Source organism: Crocodylus siamensis, chromosome 15 (assembly GCF_052110815.1).
Source record: "Crocodylus siamensis isolate JL-2025a chromosome 15, ASM5211081v1, whole genome shotgun sequence".
In the NCBI taxonomy this organism is placed as follows: domain Eukaryota; kingdom Metazoa; phylum Chordata; order Crocodylia; family Crocodylidae; genus Crocodylus; species Crocodylus siamensis.
This window is the reverse complement of record NC_143409.1, coordinates 51167917-51189152: the sequence shown is the minus strand read 5'-3', so window position 1 is coordinate 51189152 and position 21236 is coordinate 51167917. Positions and strand designations below refer to the sequence as shown.

The 21236-nt window shown below is 55.8% G+C and overlaps 1 protein-coding gene and 1 non-coding gene across 2 annotated transcripts; both read right to left on the bottom strand.

Moving 5' to 3' along the window:
* Nucleotides 1-329: 329 nt before the first annotated feature.
* On the bottom strand, nucleotides 330-10629 carry LOC149852757 (uncharacterized). The gene is given in 6 exon segments (XM_090028409.1): nucleotides 330-1719; nucleotides 1721-4257; nucleotides 6583-6699; nucleotides 7866-7992; nucleotides 8183-8355; nucleotides 9114-10629. Coding segments are annotated over 6 exon segments (4530 nt in total). The 3' UTR covers nucleotides 330-1659.
* A 2756-nt stretch (nucleotides 10630-13385) lies between these two features.
* On the bottom strand, nucleotides 13386-13458 carry TRNAM-CAU (transfer RNA methionine (anticodon CAU)). The gene has a single exon. It is a non-coding gene; the product is annotated as a tRNA-Met (tRNA).
* Between the last annotated feature and the right edge of the window lie 7778 nt (nucleotides 13459-21236).

Here is a 21236-nt window from a genome sequence, read left to right as displayed (position 1 = left end):
TTTGGCCTTCACTCACACCTTAGACACCCTGCCTATGCTGCTGTTTGGCTGCAACTGGGAGCCTGGACATGCTGGAAGGTGTGGGTCCTCCCTGGCAATACAATCATTCACTCAGGTTGTGCCCACAAACCAAGCAGATACCCCACTTAGCTTTTCCAGCTGGCCCAGCATGCCAGAAGGACCCGTTTCTCTGCTCTAACAGATTATTTGGCAGGGACAGTGGAAAGGCAGTGGTGCCAGAGCTGGACTAGCATCCCAGGGTGTTGTACCCAGGGTGTCTCTAGGTCCTTGGATTCTCTTGTTCTTCTCCAGACAAAATCCAAAGCAAGTTCCTGGGCATGAGACATGGTCTATTGTGATTCTACCAATCAGGGAACATTCCGCAGACATGATAACAAGCTGCATTTCACCAAGACAATGACCTCATACTTCCTGTTAGGGTGACAATCATTTGGATTATTAGAGAGCACTGGATTTGCAGCTGAATACAAGGCATGACCTGCGGCCTAGCAGAGCTGATGACCACAAAGCAGGATGATATCTAAACCAGCCATTTACTTCTGCTAAGTAACCATTTTTACTGTGCCAACCATTTTCTGAAGGAACAGAAGGTGGGACAAAGGAGGAGTGAATGTTACTAAGTATAAACCAGTGTATAACTGAAAGGAAAACCCATTGTTTGGAGGACCCCGTCTCTAATGGCGCGAGGCCCCTTGCCCGAAGCTGTCTCCATTCTGAATACAGCTGTTGCGAGGATTGTGTGCTGGTGTTTGCTCCCTGCTCGGCTTGGGCTAATGAGTAACAGGATCCACAAGTAACTGGACTGTCACCTCCCTAGTCTTTGGATGCCATATGGAGTCAGGGTCTAACACTTACTGTGACCTTACACAGGAGGCAGGACTTGCCACAGCCTGTACCTCCTTCCCCCAAACCCCCATTTCCCTAAGAAAAGGCACTCTATTGCCCCCTGGCCACAGGCTACTTCAAAAGGGCTGTGCCCTTGCTGCACAGCAGTACACAGAAGTGAGGCCTTCAGTAAAACCAACTCTTTTTTTTTTTTGCAACAACCCCTGGTGAACCCTTGGCAAAGGGAAGAGGTTGGGAACCCTGAGAGATCTGCCCTGGAAAGGCTTCTGGGCTCTTCTCAATTCACATCTCAGTTGAGGAGAGGGCACAGAGCCCAGCCACAGGGATACCATGTTCATTACAACAGCTTTCTGATCAAAGACTGGATTATAGAGTGCAGCTAAGGCCAGGAGGGCAGGGGGGTGACGTACACCAAGGTATGCATAACTCTGGAGGGAGGCTGAGAAGCAAAACCTGACAGATTGATGGGAGAATATGGCAAAGCTCTTCCCACACACAAAGCAATAATGTAGCTTTTAGCCTGTGGGGATGCACTGGCAGAATGCCAGGCTGAAGGTCTGGATGAAGCTCTTCCCTCACACAGATCACTGATGTGGCTTCTCCTCTGTGGATGCACCAGAGTTTGGGCAGGTTGGAAGAACAGGTAAACCACTTCCCACATTCTGAGAGCTGATTTGGCTTTTCCCCTATGTGGATGCACTTGTTTGCTGAGGCTGCAGAAATCACTGAATCTTTTCCTGTGCTCAGAGCAGTGATGTGGCTTCTCCCCTGTGTGGATGCAGTCATGTTTGGTCAGGCTGAAGGAATTGCTGAATGTCTTTCCACATTCAGAACTTTAATGCGGCTTCTCCCTTGTGTGGATGCGCTGGTGTACGGTGAGGTGGGAGGACTGGGTGAAGCTCTTCTTACACTCGGAGCACTGATATGGCTTCTCCCCTGTGTGGATGCGCTGGTGTTTGGTCAGGTGGGAGAATTCACGGAAACTCTTCCCACACTCGGAGCACCGATGTGGCTTCTCCCCTGTGTGGATGCGCTGGTGTATAGCGAGGCTGGAGGAAGAGGCAAAGCTCTTCCCACAGTCAGAGCAGTGATGTGGCTTTTCTCCTGTGTGGATGCGCTGGTGTATGGTCAGGTTGTAGGAACTGGTAAAGCTCTTCCCACATTCAGAGCACTGATGTGGCTTTTCTCCTGTGTGGATACGCTTGTGTTTGGTCAGGCTGGAGGACTCACTGAATCTCTTCCCACAATCAAAGCACTGATGTGGCTTCTCCCCTGTGTGGATGCGCTGGTGAATGGCCAAGGTGAAGGAGCGGGCAAAGCTCTTCCCACACTGAGAGCACTGATGTGGCTTCTCCCCTGTGTGGATGCGCTGGTGCATAACTAGGCTGGAGGAGTAGGTAAAACTCTTCCCACACTGAGAGCACTGATGCGGCTTCTCCCCTGTGTGGATGCGCCAGTGCGTGGCCAGGTTGGAAGACTGGGCAAAGCTCTTCCCACACACAGAGCACTGATGCGGCTTCTCCCCTGTATGGATGCGCTGGTGTTCGGTCAGCCTGGAGGATTCACTGAATCTCTTCCCACAATCAAGGCACTGATGTGGCTTCTCCCCTGTGTGTATGCGCTGGTGCACAGCCAAGTTGGAGGAGCGAGTAAAACTCTTCTCACACACAGAGCACTGATATGGCTTCTCCCCTGTGTGGATGCGCTGGTGTTTGGTCAGGTGGGAGAATTCACGAAATCTCTTCCCACACTCAGAGCACTGATGCACCTTCTCCCCTGTGTGGATGCACTGGTGTTCGGTCAGCCTGGAGGATTCCCTGAATCTCTTCCCACAATCAAGGCACTGATGTGGCTTCTCCCCTGTGTGTATGTGCCGGTGCACAGCCAAGCTGGAGGAGCGGGTAAAACTCTTCTCACACACAGAGCACTGATATGGCTTCTCCCCTGTGTGGATGCGCTGGTGTTTGGTCAGGTGGGAGAATTCACGAAATCTCTTCCCACACTCAGAGCACTGATGCACCTTCTCCCCTGTGTGGATGCGCTGGTGGTTGGTCAACCTGGAGGATTCACGGAATCTCTTCCCACAATAAAGGCACTGATGCGGCCTCTGTTCTGTGTGTATGTGCCGGTGGTTGGCCAAACTGGAGGAGCGGGTGAAGCTCTTCCCACATACAGAGCACTGATACGGCTTCTCCCCTGTGTGGATGCGCTGGTGTTTGGTCAGGTGGGAGAATTCACGGAATCTCTTCCCACACTCAGAGCACTGATGCACCTTCTCCCCTGTGTGGATTCGCTGATGGTAGGCTAGGCTGGAGGGATGGGTAAAGGTCTTCCCACACTGAGAGCACTGATGTGGCTTCTCCCCTGTGTGGATGCGCTGGTGTACGGTCAGGTTGAATAATTCACGGAATCTCTTCCCGCACACAGAGCACTGATGTGGCTTCTCCCCTTTGTGGATGCACTTGTGGTTGGCCAGGCTGGAGGAGCGGATAAAGTTCTTCCCACACTCAGAGCACTGATGTGGCTTCTTCTCTGTGTGGAGGCACTGGTGGTTGGACAAGTGGGAGGACTGGGTGAAACTCTTCCCACACACCCAACAGGGATGTGGTTTCTGCCCTGTGTGGATGAGCTGGTGCTTGGCCCGGTTGGTTGAACGTGTGACATGCTTCCCACACTCACGATACTGATGCCATTTATCTCTTGTGTGAAGGTGCCAGTGCTGAGCCAGGGAAAATAAACGAGTGAAGCTCTTGCCACATGTGACACAATGGTACTGACAGTTGCCCCTATGCACATGTTGGTGCTTTCTTACTTCTGACTGGCACACAAAGCTCCTCCCAAATCTGGTTAAGTGGTGGGGAAGCTCTCCAGAATGCATCTTGCAATAAGCAGGTAGGGCAAAGACACAGGTGAAGCCCTTCCCACACTTGGCACATAGGTGGGGCTTTGCCCCAATGTAGCTTATCTTGTGCAGAGCCAGGAGTGAGGGCAAGCTAAAGCTTTTCCAGAACTCAGGGCAGGGGCGGCTTCTGCCCCTGGGCTTGGTGGTGAGCTCCTGCTTCCCTCTGAGACCCTTCCTGCTGGCTCGCCTCAGATTTGGGGTCTCTCTCCAGCGGAACTTGGCTTCATGGCTCTTCAGCTCCACAAATCCTTCCTTGCACCCATGGCTCTCTCTGGCTTCTGTTCCTCCTTCACTCTCACTCCCAAGGAGAGATGGCACCTGGGTCACTGCTGTATTCTCCTTCTGCTTTTGGGGCTTCCCCAGGCTCTTGAGGCATTGTTTGTCCTCAAGTCTCACAGACTCTGTCTTGCCCAAACTCCCTGGGGTATTCCTGGATGACTCCAGATTTGTAGGTCCTTCCTTTGGTCTGCTCAGCAGCCAGGTACCTCCTGTGTGGGGAAGAGAAACTCCAAGTTAGTTCCTGGCCCACTGCCATATGGCCAGACACTGCAACTCCCTCCACAGCGACTGTGACAGGCTTCTGAGCATAACTGGACCTGGGCACCTGCCTTTCCTTACAAGAACAAGGTCTCCTGCCCAACCTCAAGTGCTGGGGATGAGGAAGGTACAAGCCCCTGTGGCAGGCTAATATTCCTTGCTCGGTGGAGGTCAGCGCCACCTTCTCACCTGGTAGTAGGATTAACAGCCTCACAATGGATTTTTGGGGCTCAACAGCAGTCAAAGACGTGTTGGAAATGTGGCCTTACATTACTCCAGCTGGTATTACTTGGTAGAAAAAGCCCATATGGTTCATCCCTCCTACTTTCAAAGCCTGCTTTGGCAGGGGAGGATTTAAGAGCTGTGCCTCTCCCTTTAGGAAGGAGCAGGTTTTTGTGTCCTACCTGATAACTGTAAAAGTTTGACCAAACCTACACATAAAATTTAAATTAAAATGCTAAAACAATACCTTTTGTATAAAAATGCAAGATAGTCGCTGTGACAATGTGAAAAAAAAAACAATCCCAGATTGATCACATCTCCTGTGTTACATTACTAATGTACCCAACGTTTATTATGCCAAGTCAGTCTACTCACTGACTGTATCTAACCCCAACTTAACTCATACTTATTATCCCTAGTGGCCTTTGATACTCACTACCTTGTATTCGCATTTATTAATTAGGGTACAGTTCTCAAAACAGGCAGTCAGTATCTAAATGTTTATTATGCTAAACCAGGATACTTTCCTGAAATTCAAACCTATTTGTTGTTCTTTTCATCTCCATTTACATTTTAACAAACCTGCTTTGGTCTAATAAGAGGTATCTCACGCAGCCAAAGAAGCTTGTAAATCAAACCACTGCTCTCAAAACAGGCATTTAATGTCTGTCAAGATTTTTTTCATAAATCATTTGATGCAGCTCCACTATTAAAATAACTACTGAAAGGCAGCATTATGTAATAAACTTCCTGAAGGCATCTCATTCAATCAATACCCATCCCATTACAAAACTGAACAAAAGCTTGCAAGCATCACAAACACGCACACAAAACAGGATATCATTGCAATATGTTAATTCTATCCTTGCCTGCTTTGTTCAAACTTTGATTAACCAACTATCAAGAAAAAATGCTGTGAAGCTACACAACTGAACAAGTATAACAAGGACAGAGTGCCAGCAGATGGTGGACGTCTTCTCCAGAGGGAAAAGGGACATTGTAACGCGCCCCCAGCTGGACTAAGGCAATGGATCCACGCTTTGAGAGGGCTGAAGACTTGAACCAGTTTTTGGCCTGCATGACTAGAGTCACTGGCTCCAATAAGACAACTGTGTGGTAATACAGCTCATTTATTTGATATTGGGAAAGAATCTTTTTAACTTAGTTTTGTAATCTGTTAGTAGTTCTTAAAGCAAGTCTTTCTGGTATTCATCAACAAGGTGTTGTGTCAATTCTTAAAGCACTAGGTTAAAAATCCAGTTTGTAAGTGCAACACTATCTGCTTCCAGGGAAAGTTCTGGGGCACGGAACGAGCCCATGGGGCTTCCCTCTGCTGATGAAGCACAGGAGGCCTGCACATCACCAGAATCTGCACTGGACAAAGGCTTTGGCATTAACCTGCATGTGGACTTTGTGCTGAGTCCCAGGTCCTGTGACACTCCCGGCCCAGAGACAAAACTCAGTGGCACAAGCCTTGGGGGATTCACTTCCCCCTGCAACATGAAAGCTTGTAAATCACACTCACCCCACAGACCCATCCAAATACAGGCTGAGACCAGGATTCAACACTTTCTGGGTTCCAGGTCAACTTTACAAGGACATACCAGGCATAGCCCCAGCCTCTCGTGTCCTACAATAATGGCTACACACGTCACGCAACCATGCTGATTTAAGGGGAACTACACATCCCATCATGGCCCGGGACAGGCTGTTAAGCGGCATGGCTACTTTGGGCTGAGGAGTCAACTCTTACACTGCTGAATGAAGATGGAAATCTAAGATCATGGTATCCCAATGGAAACCAGGCAGCAAACTTGGTTGTTCCCCAGCAGCTGTAGTTAGAGGAGGGCAGAAGTGAACGACCGCTCGTCTCCACAGTCTGGAGTTTCAGGGCATGGGAAAGCCACCTGCCTGCACACACTACAGCATCAACTAGGCGAGGTCAGCACCCTGGAAGGGCAGCGCAGGGCAGGTCTGCAAGTTTCAGGCCTCGTCACTGTGAACACAGAGCATTTCTGAAAAGGGATTTGGGGGAGGGGACAGCCACAACTCACCTAGCCACAGGTGTGCAGAGCTTGAGATTTCCCCATGGTCCTTATCACCACAGACCCAGAGCTCCTCCTGTCCTTGCTGGATGCAGCGGATTAAGTCGGGTGTGGGGCCTTGATATCCTGTTTGGGGCAGTGGTTAAAGCGAGTTTGAGATTCAGTCCTGGTTGCAAAATAACCATCTGGGATCTGGGGAATGGATCCAACGAACTCATGGATACTACTGGGGCCTTAAAGCTCAGGCGAGGGTGAACCTCTGGGATGAAAGAGAAGGCACTGCAGGGAGAAGCATTTGATAGATGATGGCTTTTGTCACCCAGGTGGTAGGGGGACCGTAATAGGAAACAAATCACCAACAACTCTGAGGTTTTATCAAAAGGGTGCAAGACCAACAGATTCCCCAGGGACGGAGATGTTGGAAGGAAAATTGAATCTGGTTTTGTCAAGTTGCCAGATCTCCCAGAAGTCTGTCCGTCTGTCCCTAACGCTCTGGGCCAACTATGCACGCGCTGCCAAGACAGCAGGCACTGATTGGCTGAACATACCCAGTCCATCCCCCATGACAGCCGGCAGGAAGTGGGAGGCGGCAGGCAGCAGGGACTGGCTGGGGTCAGGCCTGCCACACAGCGGGGTGCCTTGCGGGAGGTGGCTGGCAGGGATGCAGAGGAGCAGGGAGGGGAGGCAGGCAGGCGGAAGTGGGCCAGACAGACTCGGAGTGGTGGAGGGGAGAGTGGGGGAGGGGGGTCAGACCCAAACCAGTGGGAAGGAGGGGACAACATGGTGGGACCAGAACTGGCAGTGGTGAGGAATGGGGTCACCGCCAACTGACGGCAGCGGGGAAGGAGGTCGGTCCCAAACCGGCAGCAAGTGGGGGCGGAAGAGGGTCAGGCCCGAACCAATGGCAGGGGAGGGTCGCATCTGAACTGGCGGGGGGGGGAGGGCAGGGAATGGGGTGGGACTCAAAGCAGTTCGGGGGTGGATTCTTTTGCCCAATTAATTGCAGATGACACAACCATGTTAAAATGGGAGACCCCCTTGCCAAGAAATGACTATATGGAAGAGCCGGGAGCTACAAGAACAGGAAAGATCAGCTCAAGGCAGGCAGATCAAAAGGAGCAGATGTTGATACGAAATGCCAGAGAGGCCTGGTCACCCATGGAGCCAGGGGGAAGATGTGGATTTCAAGCATCAGGGAAAGGTACACAGGGATGAGAGTGCTCAGAAGCAGGGAGAAGACAATAAGCGACACAGCTGACATGGCAACAAGGAGAAGAAGGAAACAGCTTTACCCAGGGAAATGAGGGTTTCACAGTTCCTCAGCATCTGGTCCCGGTAAAGCCCCTTGTCTGCATCTTCCAGGAGCTCCCACTCTTCCCGCGTGAAATACACGGCCACATCCTCAAAGACCTCCAGGAGCTGTAGCCACAAGCGTTACCCCATCAGTGTCTCCTGCTCCAGCTGCCTTCAGCCCCCACCACCTTCTCCGCAATCCCTGCCTGTGACAGCTGTGTGCAGGATGGGCCATGACACATAGATCTGCAAAATCTTCCATTTTTGACTGACATGGGTTGTGGGTGCAGCCCACTGGAGCTGGTGCCCTGCTCACCTCCGTGCTTTCCCCCTGCTTTGCCGGCCTGCCCTGTTCCTTCTGCAGCTGGCCCAGCTCAGGGCTCAGGGGCTCCCGCTCCCCCAGCCTCCCTGGGGAAGTCCTCAGCAGCTCCAGGTTTGCAAGCCCTTGTTCAAGAAGCTGCTGATGAGCTCTGCTCGTGGTGTCTGCACCTGTGGGAAGGGAAGAAAATGCACAGGTCAGCCCTGATGCCCCTAGCACATGAACGCCCTGTTGTCCAGTACTAGTCTGTGACTACAGCAGCTGGAGGCTTTAGTGCATGGGAGAGCGGGCAGACAGAGGACTCAATGTCCCACCGGTCTTGCTAGCAGAAGCTGGAGAGAACCCCAGCAGCTCTGTCCTGGGGCTGCAGGGCAGTGATTACAGCAGTGTCAGGGCCCACAGGGACTCTGCTCCCTGGGAAAGAAGCTTAGGGGATGGGGAGGGAGGCATGTGATCCCCATTGTTTTAAGGGAGTTGGTGGAGAAATGCAAGTTTAGTGCTCCCAAGGAGGTGTGGCCTGTTGGGGAGTTGGGGACAAGGAAAGCCATTAGTGGAGCACTGTCCCCAGCTGCATGTCCTGGCACAGACACCTTCCCACTGGGGGGCTGCGCCTGCTGCTGCTGGGAAAGGCAGAGCCACAGCTCCCCACTGGCTGCTGAGGAAGGGCCTTGTCCTGGGGCAACCTGGGCATGGAGGGCTCATGCCAGGGGAGAAACAGTCAAAGAAAAGAGCACGGATTGGTAGACTGGGAATCAGGTCATTGGTGCTGCACATACATCGAGACGAGCCAGGCGCCCCCCCCCACAGCTGCCCACCTACAGACAGAGCGCGGCCCTTGGCAAGCGTAGACACTTGAGCCTCTCCCCCGCAAGCAGGACAGCCCCCGAGACCCCCAGACCCAGCCCCTGGCCTGCACACGGCCCCTCACCACATTCCTCCTCTTTGGGCCAACAAGGTGCCTGGTCCCGAGGCCCTGGGATTTCCCTCGGTGCCGCCACCTCCTCTAGAGAAATATCTGCAGGTTGGGCTTGTGCTTGTCCCAGCCAGAAACCACCAGAGTTTTGCAGTGCCCTGGGGGGCTGCACCTTGTCCAAGGCCACCTCCTCCACCGTCACACTGACTGCGACCTGGGGACAAGAGGAGCCTGTCATGGCGGAGCTGGGGCTGGCAGAGACGGGGCAGTTGGTGACATCCCACAGGCACATGCAGACGGGGGCAGCAGCCCCACTGCTCCGCTCCCTGCTGTGGCGCTGGCAGAGCTCCCGCAGGCGGGTGCCGACCTCCCCGGGCCCTCGGCCTCCTGGCAGCGCCGTCCCAGGAGTGCCAGCGCCAGGTCCTCGGCGCGGGTAGCCTGTGCCCCGGTGCCGGCGGTGGGGCCTGTGGGGGCCCCGCGGGCACAGTGGGGCTGCACGGGCCGCTTCACCTCCTGCCCCCGCATCTCCCGGCGCTCCCTGCTCCGGCTCGCGCCCCTGTTCCACGTCCTGCCGGGTGACGCGCCCCGATCCCGGCCTGGGCCACGCGAGGGACTCGTCCTGCCCCGGCCCCGCCCGGGGGCTGCTCCCCCATCGCCCCGGGGCTGCTCCAGGCTGGCAGGGGAGGCCCGCGGGTGCCAGGGGCTCCAGCGCCGCCGCGTCTCCCCCGCTGGGAGAGGCCTCAGCCCCGCCGGCAGCGCCCGGCCCCCGCTCTGCAGGGAAGGAGGCGGCGCGGCGCGGCTCGGACCGGGGACGGGGCTGACTCTGACCCCGCCCCGCGCACCTCGCTCTGGAGCCGCGGACAGATTGCCACCGGCCCGGCGGCGCCTGCGCAGTGCCTGCTCTGCTTCTACTCCCCCGCCCCTCCCCGCGCCACTTCCGGTTGGGCATGCGCAGTGGGTGCTTTCCCGAGGCTGCCCCACCCTGCTCTGCTGGCAGCGCATGCGCAGTGGGCGGCTGTTGCCTGTGGTGCGGCGGGTCGCCGCTGCTCCTTGCGCGCGGGGGGGCGCTGGGGGCGCCGGTGCTCCCGGCCGCCCTCCTGCCCACTGGCGAAATAGAGCAGGATGGTGGGGCAGAGGCGGGGGGGCTGTTCTGTGCCAGGAACTGGTGGCCTCCCGGCAGCTCCAGCCCTCGCCTCCCCCGCGGGGTCAGGCACATCGGCAGCGCCCCTCGTCTGTATCGCAGGGCCCCGCGCGGGCCAGGCCTGGACCCAGAGTCCACAGCATAAGGACAGCCCGCCCTTCCCATGCCCGCGGCCCTGCCCTCCTGCCCCCAGCTCCCGCTGCACTGCCGGGCCTGCGGGACCTTGGTCTCCCCCGGGTGAAGCCGGGACCCCGAGCGCTCCGCTGCCTTTTTCCTCGGTGTCCAGGACGCGCGCGGGAGCTCGTCTGCAACGACTTCCCTGTGCCGGGCCAGGGCCCTTTTCCCTTCAGTGTGACTGAGTTGCGGGGTGGCGAGGGTGCTGCCTCCCATTCCGAGCTCCCCCGCACCCACCGGGGAGGGCAGGCCACGCTGCCAGGGGGGTTTAAGACACTCAATCCAGCAGGTAAGAGTCAGCCTCCCCCTCCACACACGCACCTACTGCCCCATTAGGTGCACATCCTCTCCCCTTCCCTGCCCGGCTGTGCTGCTGCCTCCCTGTTGTTCCTGGGCGCAGGATGCTTGGAGGAAGTCCTGTGCGGTGGCTCCCGCAGGGCTGCAGGGGCTGGGCTCAGCCGGGAGTGATGCAGCGGTGGCTGCTGCCCCAGTGGCGCCCAGCACCTGGCAGCCAGGCGGGAGCGGGCAGGACTCGTCTGCACCCCCGCTGCCCCGGGACAGCAGGGAGAGCAGCAGCAGCAGGGGGGGATATGAGTCTAAGCTCGGAGAGTTGGGCAGGTTCAGCCATTTCTGGGCACTGTAGAGAAGTCCACAGAGGTTCCTGAGGAGTGACCCAGGCCAAAGACGGGGGCAGCTGCGCCACTGAGTTCCCATGGGATGCGCCTGTCTCTCTTTGGGGATAAAGAAGGATGCAAACCTGCTCCCTTCCTGGCACGGGAGGGGCAGGAGCAAAGACACAACCCGCTCCAGGTCCCGCAGCCCAGTAGCAGCAAGGCTGCCACCTGCACAGGATTGCAGAGCCCCCTTTTGTTCTTGCTCATCTGAGCTGCAGCCTCTTCTGCGTGTCCCTATGTGCACCTGGATTCCAGGAGAGCCTGCAAAAGCTGGTCCAGGAGAGTTTATCTCCATGGGAAATTTCCTGTCAATTAGTCTGGCCCGAAATATGGAAGCCAGTGTGAGAGGACTTCCTACTGTGTCCTTATTTTCAGCCGCTGACAAAAGGACTTACAGTAAGACTGTACTGGGGAAACCCTGTCCACCGTGCAGGCAGCCTCTGCCGTGTCTCTTTCCCACGGGCAAGGCCGGGGCTGAGCTCTGTGTGTGTCCGGCTCTCTGCTGCGGGTATGTCCCAGTCCTGCCCCAGGACATTTTTTCCCTTTGCAAGGCCTGGAGCCTCTCCCAGCCTGTGCAAGCGGCGTTATTGTTCCCCTTGGCAGGCAGGACAGAGGCAGGGGGAGCAGTGTGGTGGCAATGAGACCTGGATCCTGGTGCCCAAAGTCTCCTGGCAAGACCCCCCACCACTCCCTCCCTGCGCCCCCTATGCCAGCACTTCCCCGCCTTGTGCTGGGGGCACGGGGAGCTGTTTGCCATCCTCTTCTTCACGCAGCTGGCAGCGCTTCGTCTCTTAATGTGAAGGTCCCAAGTTGGAGCCTCAGAGACGGCAGCCCCTTCCCCAGCGCCACCTCCTGCTCCACGGGCCCTCAGCCTTACCCCCAAGGTCTGCCGATACCAGCACTTGGAGGCGAGGCCAGAGCCCCGTGGCTCCCACAGCATCTCAGCCCCAGACCCCTTCACAGACTTTCGCCCCTCGCTCCTGGCTGCACAGCCCGGCCGGAGCCATGTGAACGGCAGGAAAAAATTGTCCTGAGGCTGGGAGGTGCCTTCCTGCATAGCGGGGAGGCCAGGGATATTTCTACCAGACCACTGCTGCAAGGAGGTACCATAACAAGAGGAAAGTCAATAGGAAATCAAAAGCTGACATGCTCAATGTGGGGCTGGCACCCACAGCCCTGAGATTAAGAGGTTTATGCTTTACTGATTCAGCCAGCTGGGCATGACATTTGGCCCCCTGTGTGTAAGGTCAAAGGGTGCAGTAGGCACATCACAGCCCCCAGGTAGGGAAGGACAGGGTGCAGCATATGGAGGACAGATGTCAGCAAAGGACGGGACAGCACCCATGTGGGGAGCAGAGGTGCCAAGGTCGTTTGGGGGCCTGGGCAGGACGGCTGAGGAACTCCACAGCCGGAGGTGCTCGGGACGGGCTTTAGGAGCAGGACGAAAGGGCTGCCCTCTCTGAGGCTGGAAGTGTGGACATTCAGATGCCCGGCCACAGCTCTGTGCAGCCCCAGGTCCGCCCTCATCTCCCATGTGTCGTATCGCGAGCAAGTCATCGTGTCTAAGGGGGTCCTGAGGCCGGTCACATGGAGAGCTGGCAGTGTGCTGGGCACCAGGCTTCTCTGCTCCATTGCAAAGAGGGAGGTTCCCTGTCCCAGCCGCGTTTTTGCTCCGTGGTGGTGTCCATGCCCTCCCCGGGCTACAGGGTCTGATCCTGAGCAGGGGAGGAGATTGTCCCAACCCCTGTATTTTGGAAGAATCCTGGGAAAAAACTGTCCCAGGATCTCACTCTAACAACTCCCTCCATTGCTTCAGTTCCTCAGTGGCTTTTCCCTGGGGCAGGGTGGTGTGTGGTTGTCTCTGCCCCATGCCCGGGGTAGTCTCTGCCCCATGCCTGGGGCTGCAAAGTGTAGCAGCCCGGAGAAGGAATCTCTCTGCCAGACCACTGCCCGAAGGAGGTACAGTAACAGAAGTGCAGTGAATAGAAAAAGGGAAGCCACACACCCAACATGGGGCTTAAACCCACAGCCTTGAGGTTAGGAGTCTCACGTTTTAATGACTGAACTAGCTGGACATGGCTCAGGGTTTCCATGTATAAGGTCAAGGACAGCATTAGAGGGCAAACAACCCACGGGCAGGGTGGGACTGCAACTGGGCAGCACTGCAGGGTACGCTGAAGGTAGAGGGTGGCACAGCGCCCAGTGTTTGCAGCCCAGTTTCCAGAGCTGTTGGCTGTGGATGTGAGCAGCCAGAGGGTGTGCCTGGGACGGGGCTTTGGGAAGCAGGGCAAAAGGGGCTGCCCTCTCTGAGGCTCGAACTCAGGACCTTCAGATTATGAGACTGACGCGCTGCCAGCTACGCTAAGAGGGCACCTGCTTGCCTCTATGTGCACACCGTGGAGCTCCCATGCTATGCTGCTGTTTGCTGCAACTGGGAGCTGGGACCTAAAATAATTGAAGTAACAGTAGTAAAACTAATATCCAGAGTAGTAGCCATATTAGTGTTTCTATTAGCAATGCTATTGCTATCATAATACTTGCAAATTTCGCATCAAGAATGATGAGCCGGGACAGAGTCCCCACCCTGAGCCGTGGCTGGGCCAACTGCACTCCCTGCTACCCCTGCTGTGCTGGGTCCGACTCGCTCCCAACCCCTGGCGGGTCTGCCCCCCCAACTTGCAGGTCTAATCCCAGTCCCCTACATCAGATCCGACCCCCACTCCCGCCTCCCCCTGCTGTGGGTCTGACCCTGCCCCCTGCTGAGTCCACCCCGCTCCCCGCCCATGCTGGGTACAACCCCACTTCCCCCATCTTTGACATCCTTGCACTGTGCCCCTGGAGGAACACCCTGGCTGCACCAGGAGCTTCCCAGGGTCGACCTCGAGCAGGGTGAGGTTGGGATCCCAGATGCTTCATCCCCTCTGCCCATGGTGTAGCTGCAGCTGCTCCCAGCCGCAGTTCCCGCTGGGCAGTGTGAGTCTGGGGCTGGTGTGAGGCTGGGGGTCAGCAGACTCGTGGCAGACACCAGGTCCAGACAATGACCCCAGGCACAGGGGAAGGGGCAGCCGAGCCTCTCCTCCCTGCCCTGCTTCCCTTCCTGCCAGCCATTCTGTGAGGCGTCTGGGCCGATTGGCAGAGGGGCACTGCCACTGTGCCCCCCCCACTTTGCCAGGACATGTTTCCTACCGACAAACATCCCAGGCAGTGGGGCATACTTGGACCCGTGCAGCCTGGGCAGAGCAGGCTCTTCATGCTTGATGGAGGATGGGCTCACCACTCGCACGCTCCATGCTGCACGCGTAGTTGGCCTAGAGCATTACGGACAGCGAGACACACAGACCGACTAAGGCTATTATTATATATGAATAGCAATAATAGTAATAGTCCTAATATTACTGGTAGCATTGCTATTATCATTACAACAATTATTATAGCAATAGGATTATTTTTATTTTATTTTTATAAATTCTAATACTACCAATCATAATAATAAGTAGCATAATAAGTAGCAGTGATAGCAAGAGTCATAATGACTACTACTGTCCTTATGTAGCGGCCTCTCACAGCCTTTCCAGACAGGTTCAGTACAGCTCAATACCCACATACCCAATGTCTCAGAGGAAGGCTTAAAAACAGGAACCCCCCTGACACATGTAGCAGAAGGGGGCTGGAGGTGGGATTCCCGCCCAGCTCCGTGCGCCCAGCACTAAAGCCGGGAGCCCGAGGAAAGAACGTGAGCAGAGCGCAGGCAGTCGTCTGCCCAAACCCCCACAACGAGTGGCTGTTTAAACTTATGTTGGGGCCACCCCCACAGGCACTGGACAAGAGAGACAGCAAGCTTCCCTGGACCAGAAGGAGAAAGGGGACATGAGTCTAATGTGCACTCACACCCACGTGTGTCTCCCCTGGCCTGGGTCCTGTTGCTGTCCCTAGTGAGAAGACAGAGGCAGCTCGAGCTCTGGGTGGCTCCTGGGCACATGAGCAGAGGCTGACAGTTGTGCCCTCAAACCCAGCAGCTCTCCCAATCTGCCTTGCCTGCTAGCTCAGTGGCCCAGGGGGACCTGCCTCTCTGCTCTCACACCGCCTGTTTGGCAGGGCAGGGAGAGGCGGTGCTGCCGGAGCGGGAGTCAGGTCCCAGGGTGTCACCCAGGATGTCTCTGGGGCCTTGTATTTTCTCTGGAGAAGACCAAGAGAAGCCAAATCACGTTCCTCCCTACAATACGCATTGTATGGGGATACTAATGATCAGAGAAAATGCCACAGACATGCTGCATTTCACCAAGAGGATGACTCGGGAGTGAAGGGGGCTGGGGCGAAGGGGAGGTTTCTGTCCCCAGGAGACCCCTGCAGAGCACGGGGCCAAGGGGCTGCTGTATCTGAGCAGCAGCTGGACCCAACTGGAGGGCAAAAGGGTCAAATCTCACCACATGGACTGTGAGAGAAGCTGCTCCTGGCATAGGTACCATCCAGGCTCTGGCCCTGAACCCACTAGAGACCCGCTCTGGCCCCCACACCTGCTCTGGCCTCCCTCCCCTGAAAGAGCACGAGGTGTCTCATAGCCACAAGAGTCAATGAGATGGTGCTGCTGCCACCCAGTACGAGGGGATGCCGCAGCTCCCCTGCACACCCAGCGGCCACCGCAGCATCCCACAGAGAAGCAGTGCCCCATGCACCAGTCCCAGCAGCCCCTCTGCTCGGCTCCCGCGGCCTAGGGGGAGCGGGAGGAGAAGCCAAGCTGGGAAGCGCAGCGCCCTGCTCCCCCCCCCTTCCCTCTGGGTCCTGGCACCAGCGTCTCGACTCCGCGCTTCACCCAAGCACCGGCTGGAAGAGAAAGGTGCAATTGTGCAGAGGGGAGACCAAGACTTCCCCTGGGAACCAAGTGCCGTGGTCTTGAAAAAGGTCCAGCACTTCCATTTCCACTGGAGCGGGGAGCAGCTTTCCTGCCTCAGGCTGGGCAACCCAGATCCCAAGAGCTGGGAATCAGAGACCTCCCTCCCTGGACTATCGTGGATGTCCTAGAAATGCAGCTTCCTCCTTGGCACAGAAGCCTTGTCTGTGGGAAGGAGCCGCGGCAGAGCCTGCTTGCACGGCCCTGCTCCAGGAGAACAGTGGCACTCCCGGGCAGTGCGGACAGACACGAGGCGGTGCTTTTCCCTGGCTTTAGGAGGTTTCGCAGCAGAGACGCATCATGCATCTCGGAGACAGGCCTTGCCTCCAAGCACTGCTATCAGCAGGCATTGGGGGTGAGGGCTGAGTGCCTGTGGAGCAAGAGATGGTCCCTGGGAAGGGGCTTTAGGACCTGGCCAAAGGGCTGCCCTCGCTCAGGCTGCAACTCTCACTCTTAACATTAGGAAATGGAGGTCCTGCCGGCTGTGCTAAGAAAACGATGCAAAACGGACCCCCAGCTCCTGGCACAAGCGGGGACGCGGCGCAGGGCGGGAGGGGCAGAGGCTCCTGGCACGGGGATCCAGGTGTCAATGTGGCCGCACTGCTCCCCCTGCCTCCATCCTGCCCAGCTGGGGTTGTCTCATGCCAGGAGAGATTTCCCTTGCTGTCCCTGGGGTTCCTCTGCCGGGATCCTGCATTTTTGCCCCCGCTCAGGTCCAACTGCTGCTCAGAGACAGACGGCCCTTGGCCGCGTGGTCCACACGGGCCTCCTGGGGACAGAAACCAGGCCAGAAACCTGGGGACAGAAACTTCTGTGGGGCCCGCCTTCACTCCCAGGTCTCAGCAGGCAGCTCATGGCTTGAGGTGAGACAGCACCGACCCGGGTGCTCCCTTCCTCTCCTGCCCTCGCCCCTTTTCTGCTCCTCCCAAGCAGTGCTGCCTGTTTGTCTGCACCCTGCTCTGCACTCCCCGTCCCCCACCACTTCCTGCCCGGGAAGCCCTCGCTTCCCCTCTCTGTTCCTGCGCCCCGGGGGGGGGGCCGGAGACTGGCTGAGACACGGCCCAGCCTGGCGGCAGCACAGCAGAGGGGCTCTGAGGTGTGAAGGAGGGCAGAGCAAGGCACCTTCTTATCGCAGCCCGTCTTAAAATTTGAAGGTCCTGAGTCGGAGCCTCAGAGAAAGCAGCCCTTTTGCCCCTTCCCAGGCACCACCTGTGGGTGCCGAGTTCCTCAGCCCTCCTGGCCAGGGCTGGCACACACCCCTGGCATCTCTGCTCCCAACACAGGCGCTTCCCTGTCCTTTGCCGACCTCTCCCTCTGCATGCCCAGCACTGTCCCACCCTGCCCGTGGGCTGTCATGGGCTGTCTGCTGCATCATTTGGCCTCATACGTGAAGGTCAACCTTGTGCTCAGCGAGCTGTCGGGAGAGCATGAGACTCTTAATCTGAGGGCTGTAGAGTTGAGCCGCATGTTGGGCATGTTGGCTTCTCTTTTCCTACTGACTGTGCTTTTGTTACTCTGCCTCCTTGAGGCAATGGTCCAGCAGGAAAATCCCTTCCCCAGGCCGCCCCGCTCTGCAGCAAGGCACCTCCCAGCCCCAGGTCACCTCTCTCCTGCCACTCATGTGGCTCAGGCCGGGTTGTGTAGCCACGGGAGGGGAACGAGAGGCCCTGAGGGGGCTGGGGGCTGAGACACTTGGGGGGCCACGGGGAGCAGCAGCAGGGCTCAGGCCTTCCCTCCAAGCACTGGTATCAGTGGGCCTTGGGGGTGAGAGCTGAGGGTCCGTGGAGCAGGACTTGGTGCTCAGGGCAGGGCTAAAAGGACTGCTCTCTACGAGACCTGAAATCAGGACCTCCACATTAGGAGACTGAGACACTGCCTGGGGGCACTAAGAAGACGATGGCGAGCAGCTCCCTGCTCTCCCCAAGGATGGTACAAACTGAACCTACCTTAAACCCACTAGCATAAGTAACAGTGCTGAACAGAAAAGTTTTGTGCTTGATGATAAGGAAGATGCTTACGCATAAGAACTGCTCAAAGCCTCGTGCTGTGTAGCTGGCGTGCGCACTAGAAGTTTCTAACTAACCGTGGGGGTTGAGTCAATGAGGTGTAGTATAACCTGCGGCGTGAAACTGTCTATATAAACTTCCTTACTATTAAGGAGGGGGGCTGGTTGTTGGAGGAGACGGGCTGCTCTTTGTGGTTGTGTGCACGCTTCAATAAAGAGCTTTGAGATAAGACCTTGCTGGTGTTGCCTGTCTCTTGCGGTCAGACAATGGACCTGGGAAATCTGGGTTAGAGTCCCTGACAGTTTTGAGAAGGCGTCTGGAGAGTGTTACGCCCCACGCTAAAAATGTGGTGCAAAACATAGCCAAAGATGTGATCGGTCATGCCTCCCAAGCTGTCCTGGATAAGGTGGTCAAGCTGGCAAAGCAGGAGGGGTCCAGCCATGTGTATATTCAAAGAAAGAGCCTGAAAAGAAAGAGAGACTCACCAGACTCTGGACATGCAGGACCTCCTGATCCCTTAAAAAGAAGAGGGTAGGTCAACAGGGCTGCCAGACATGAAAAACCAAGAAGCAGCCTGGGAGAAAGAAGGGGCGCTCTCCTGGAGGAAGCAAAAATATATTTTAACCGCCATGGCCTTTCTTCACTGCGGGTCTGAAGAACACGCCAAATCTGAACTCGATGCATTTCAAATTGCCCCTACGCAGACCTGCACTGAGAAAAGCCTGTATTTTGAGATCCCCCACTCTCGGTTATTACTGAGTCCAGCCCCCTTGACTTTTTCATAGCTGGGAATAGCGAAGATTACATGGAGTTGAACAACACGCTGCTGTACTTTTGCTGCAAGATTGTAAAAGGCGATGGAACTGATCTTGATGCTGGGGCAGCGGTGGGTCTGGTGAAGTACCCACCGGCCTCTGTCTTCAGCCAGCCGGATGTCACTCTGGGAGATCGTCTCCTAAGGCAGAGCAACAACAGTTACCCTTACCGAGCCTTCATCGAATCGGTTCTCAACTACAGCGATGACACCCTTGCCACACAATTTTCTGCTGGGCTGTTTTACAAAGATACACCCAGGCATCATGAAACAGTCATGCGGGGTGGTGATAGTTATGGTTTCAGAGACAGGAAACCTGACGGACTGGAGACAAAGAGACAGAGCTGCTTGGTCATCTCCATAGCGATTTTTTTTTTTCAAGAAAAACTTGCTGAATGGCTTGGATGTGAAAATTCAACTGACATGCAGCAAAGATGCCTTCTGCTTGAGGGACGCCGCAGCGGCTGGCCAATGTAAACTAAAAATCACATCTGCCTCACTTTTTGTAAAAAACGTGAAGGTAGCCCCGGGTGTCCGACTGGCCGATGCAGAGGCTTTGCTTATGGCCAATGCTAAGTACCCCATAGACCGTGTGGGTATGAAAATGTTTAGCTTTCCTGCCGGCAGCCGAGTCAGCAGTCAGGAGAATCTGTTTTTGGGGCAGTTGCCCAAACTCATTGTCATCGGGTTCGTGGATAACAATGCCTTTAGCGGGAATTATGCTAAGAACCCCTTTAACTTTAAACATTACAATATTAATTTTGTGCTCCTCTATGTAGATGGAGAACAAACCCCGACAAAGCCCCTACAACCAGATTTTGAGAACGGTAACTGTGTGAGAGAATACATGCAGCTGGTACAGACAGCCGGTAAACATATGAAAGACCGGGCCCTGATAATCAACAGTGAGAAATTTGCTCTGGGGTACACCTTATTTGCCTTTCATCTGTCTCCTGACTAGGAGTGTGCTGATCGTTATTCGCTGATTAAAACCGGGAACCTGAGAGCAGAAATACACTTTTTGCAGCTCTGCCTACCACGGTTAACATGACTGCATACAGGGTCTTTGAGAATGTCAGAGAAATAAATCAGAGGAGATATGTCCTGTTTGATGACATGTGCGGATGGACACCAAACAGCTCACCAGGGTATTATTCGCAGACCCTTATGCCAAAGAAACTTTCTTAGATGTTTTCCCCTGCGATTGGTGTCCTAAGACTCGACCATCTAAAAACCCCGGAGGGTCTGGTGACGCTCTGCCTCCGGGGTTGTCCCTCTCGATGCCCTGCTCATTCTATGATGGATGCTGTTGGTTGTCACCGCGTTCTCACGTGGTCTTTTGTCTCCAAATGGGGTCTCTAATTCCCCAAGCCTGGTGTGGTGTGCTAGGCTACCCTGCTCTAGGCAGGGAACTAAAATAGATCTGACTAGGAAAGAAAAACATGAACGAAACGCTAACCACTGGAAACCCACACCGCAGGAACAGCCCAGTGTGAAAGAAAAAGGAATAAAAGACAAGACTACAAGAGGAATGAGACAAAGAGGAGAAAAAAAAGAGAAGAGGAGCGACTGCAGGGAGAGTCCTGTGCTCCTTTCGCCCCTAATGCCCCTAGACTAATGCATCCCCTGGGTCAGGACCCGTGCCTTCACCCCAGCTGGGGTTTCTCATATCCCCTCTGGGATCCACCTCCACCCTGGGGTCGCGGCACCCGCTGCCTTTGGAAGGAACTCCCTCGCTGGCTCTTGCCATCGCCACTGCCAGCCTCCCTGCCAGCTCCTCTGATCCCTGCTGGTCTTCCCTGGCATGGGGATCTCCCGCAGCTCCTGCTGGCCTCAGGATAGGCTCCTTTGATCCCCACTGGGCTTCCCCAGTGTGGGGATCTCCCGCAGCTCCTGCTGCTGCCGGCTTTGTGATCGGCCCTTTTGATCCCCACTGGTCTTCTCCGGTGCGGGGATCTCCTGCCGCTCCTGCTGCCTCCACCACTGCCGGCCACAGTGGCTGGACACGCTCCGCCCAGCGATTCCCTGCTGCTCCTCCGGCACTTGGCATCTTCCTTCCCGCGCTCTTAGGGCCAGTTTTTATCTTTGCCAAGTGAGGTCTCTTTGTGACTTCACCCAGCTCCAGCTGGAGATGGGACTGGCTGTTAAACCGCTTGGGTGGTTTTCCCTGGTGTGCCTCCTTGCTTCTGTTGACCCCTGCAACAGATCGGTTTTTTACTTCTTTCACTTTCATCTGGGGTCTGCCTCTGGATGAGGCTTCCCCCTTGCCCGATCCTGCATCCCTGGGACAAACAGGTTACTGAACCACTCTGAAAACAAGTCTGGGGTCACCTGGTTTAAATTACTAGATCAAGAGTATAAACCATTTGCCTTGTTATCTGCCTGAATACGTAACTGGGCACAGTCATTGCCTGTGAATCTCTGACGGAGTTCTGCTACAA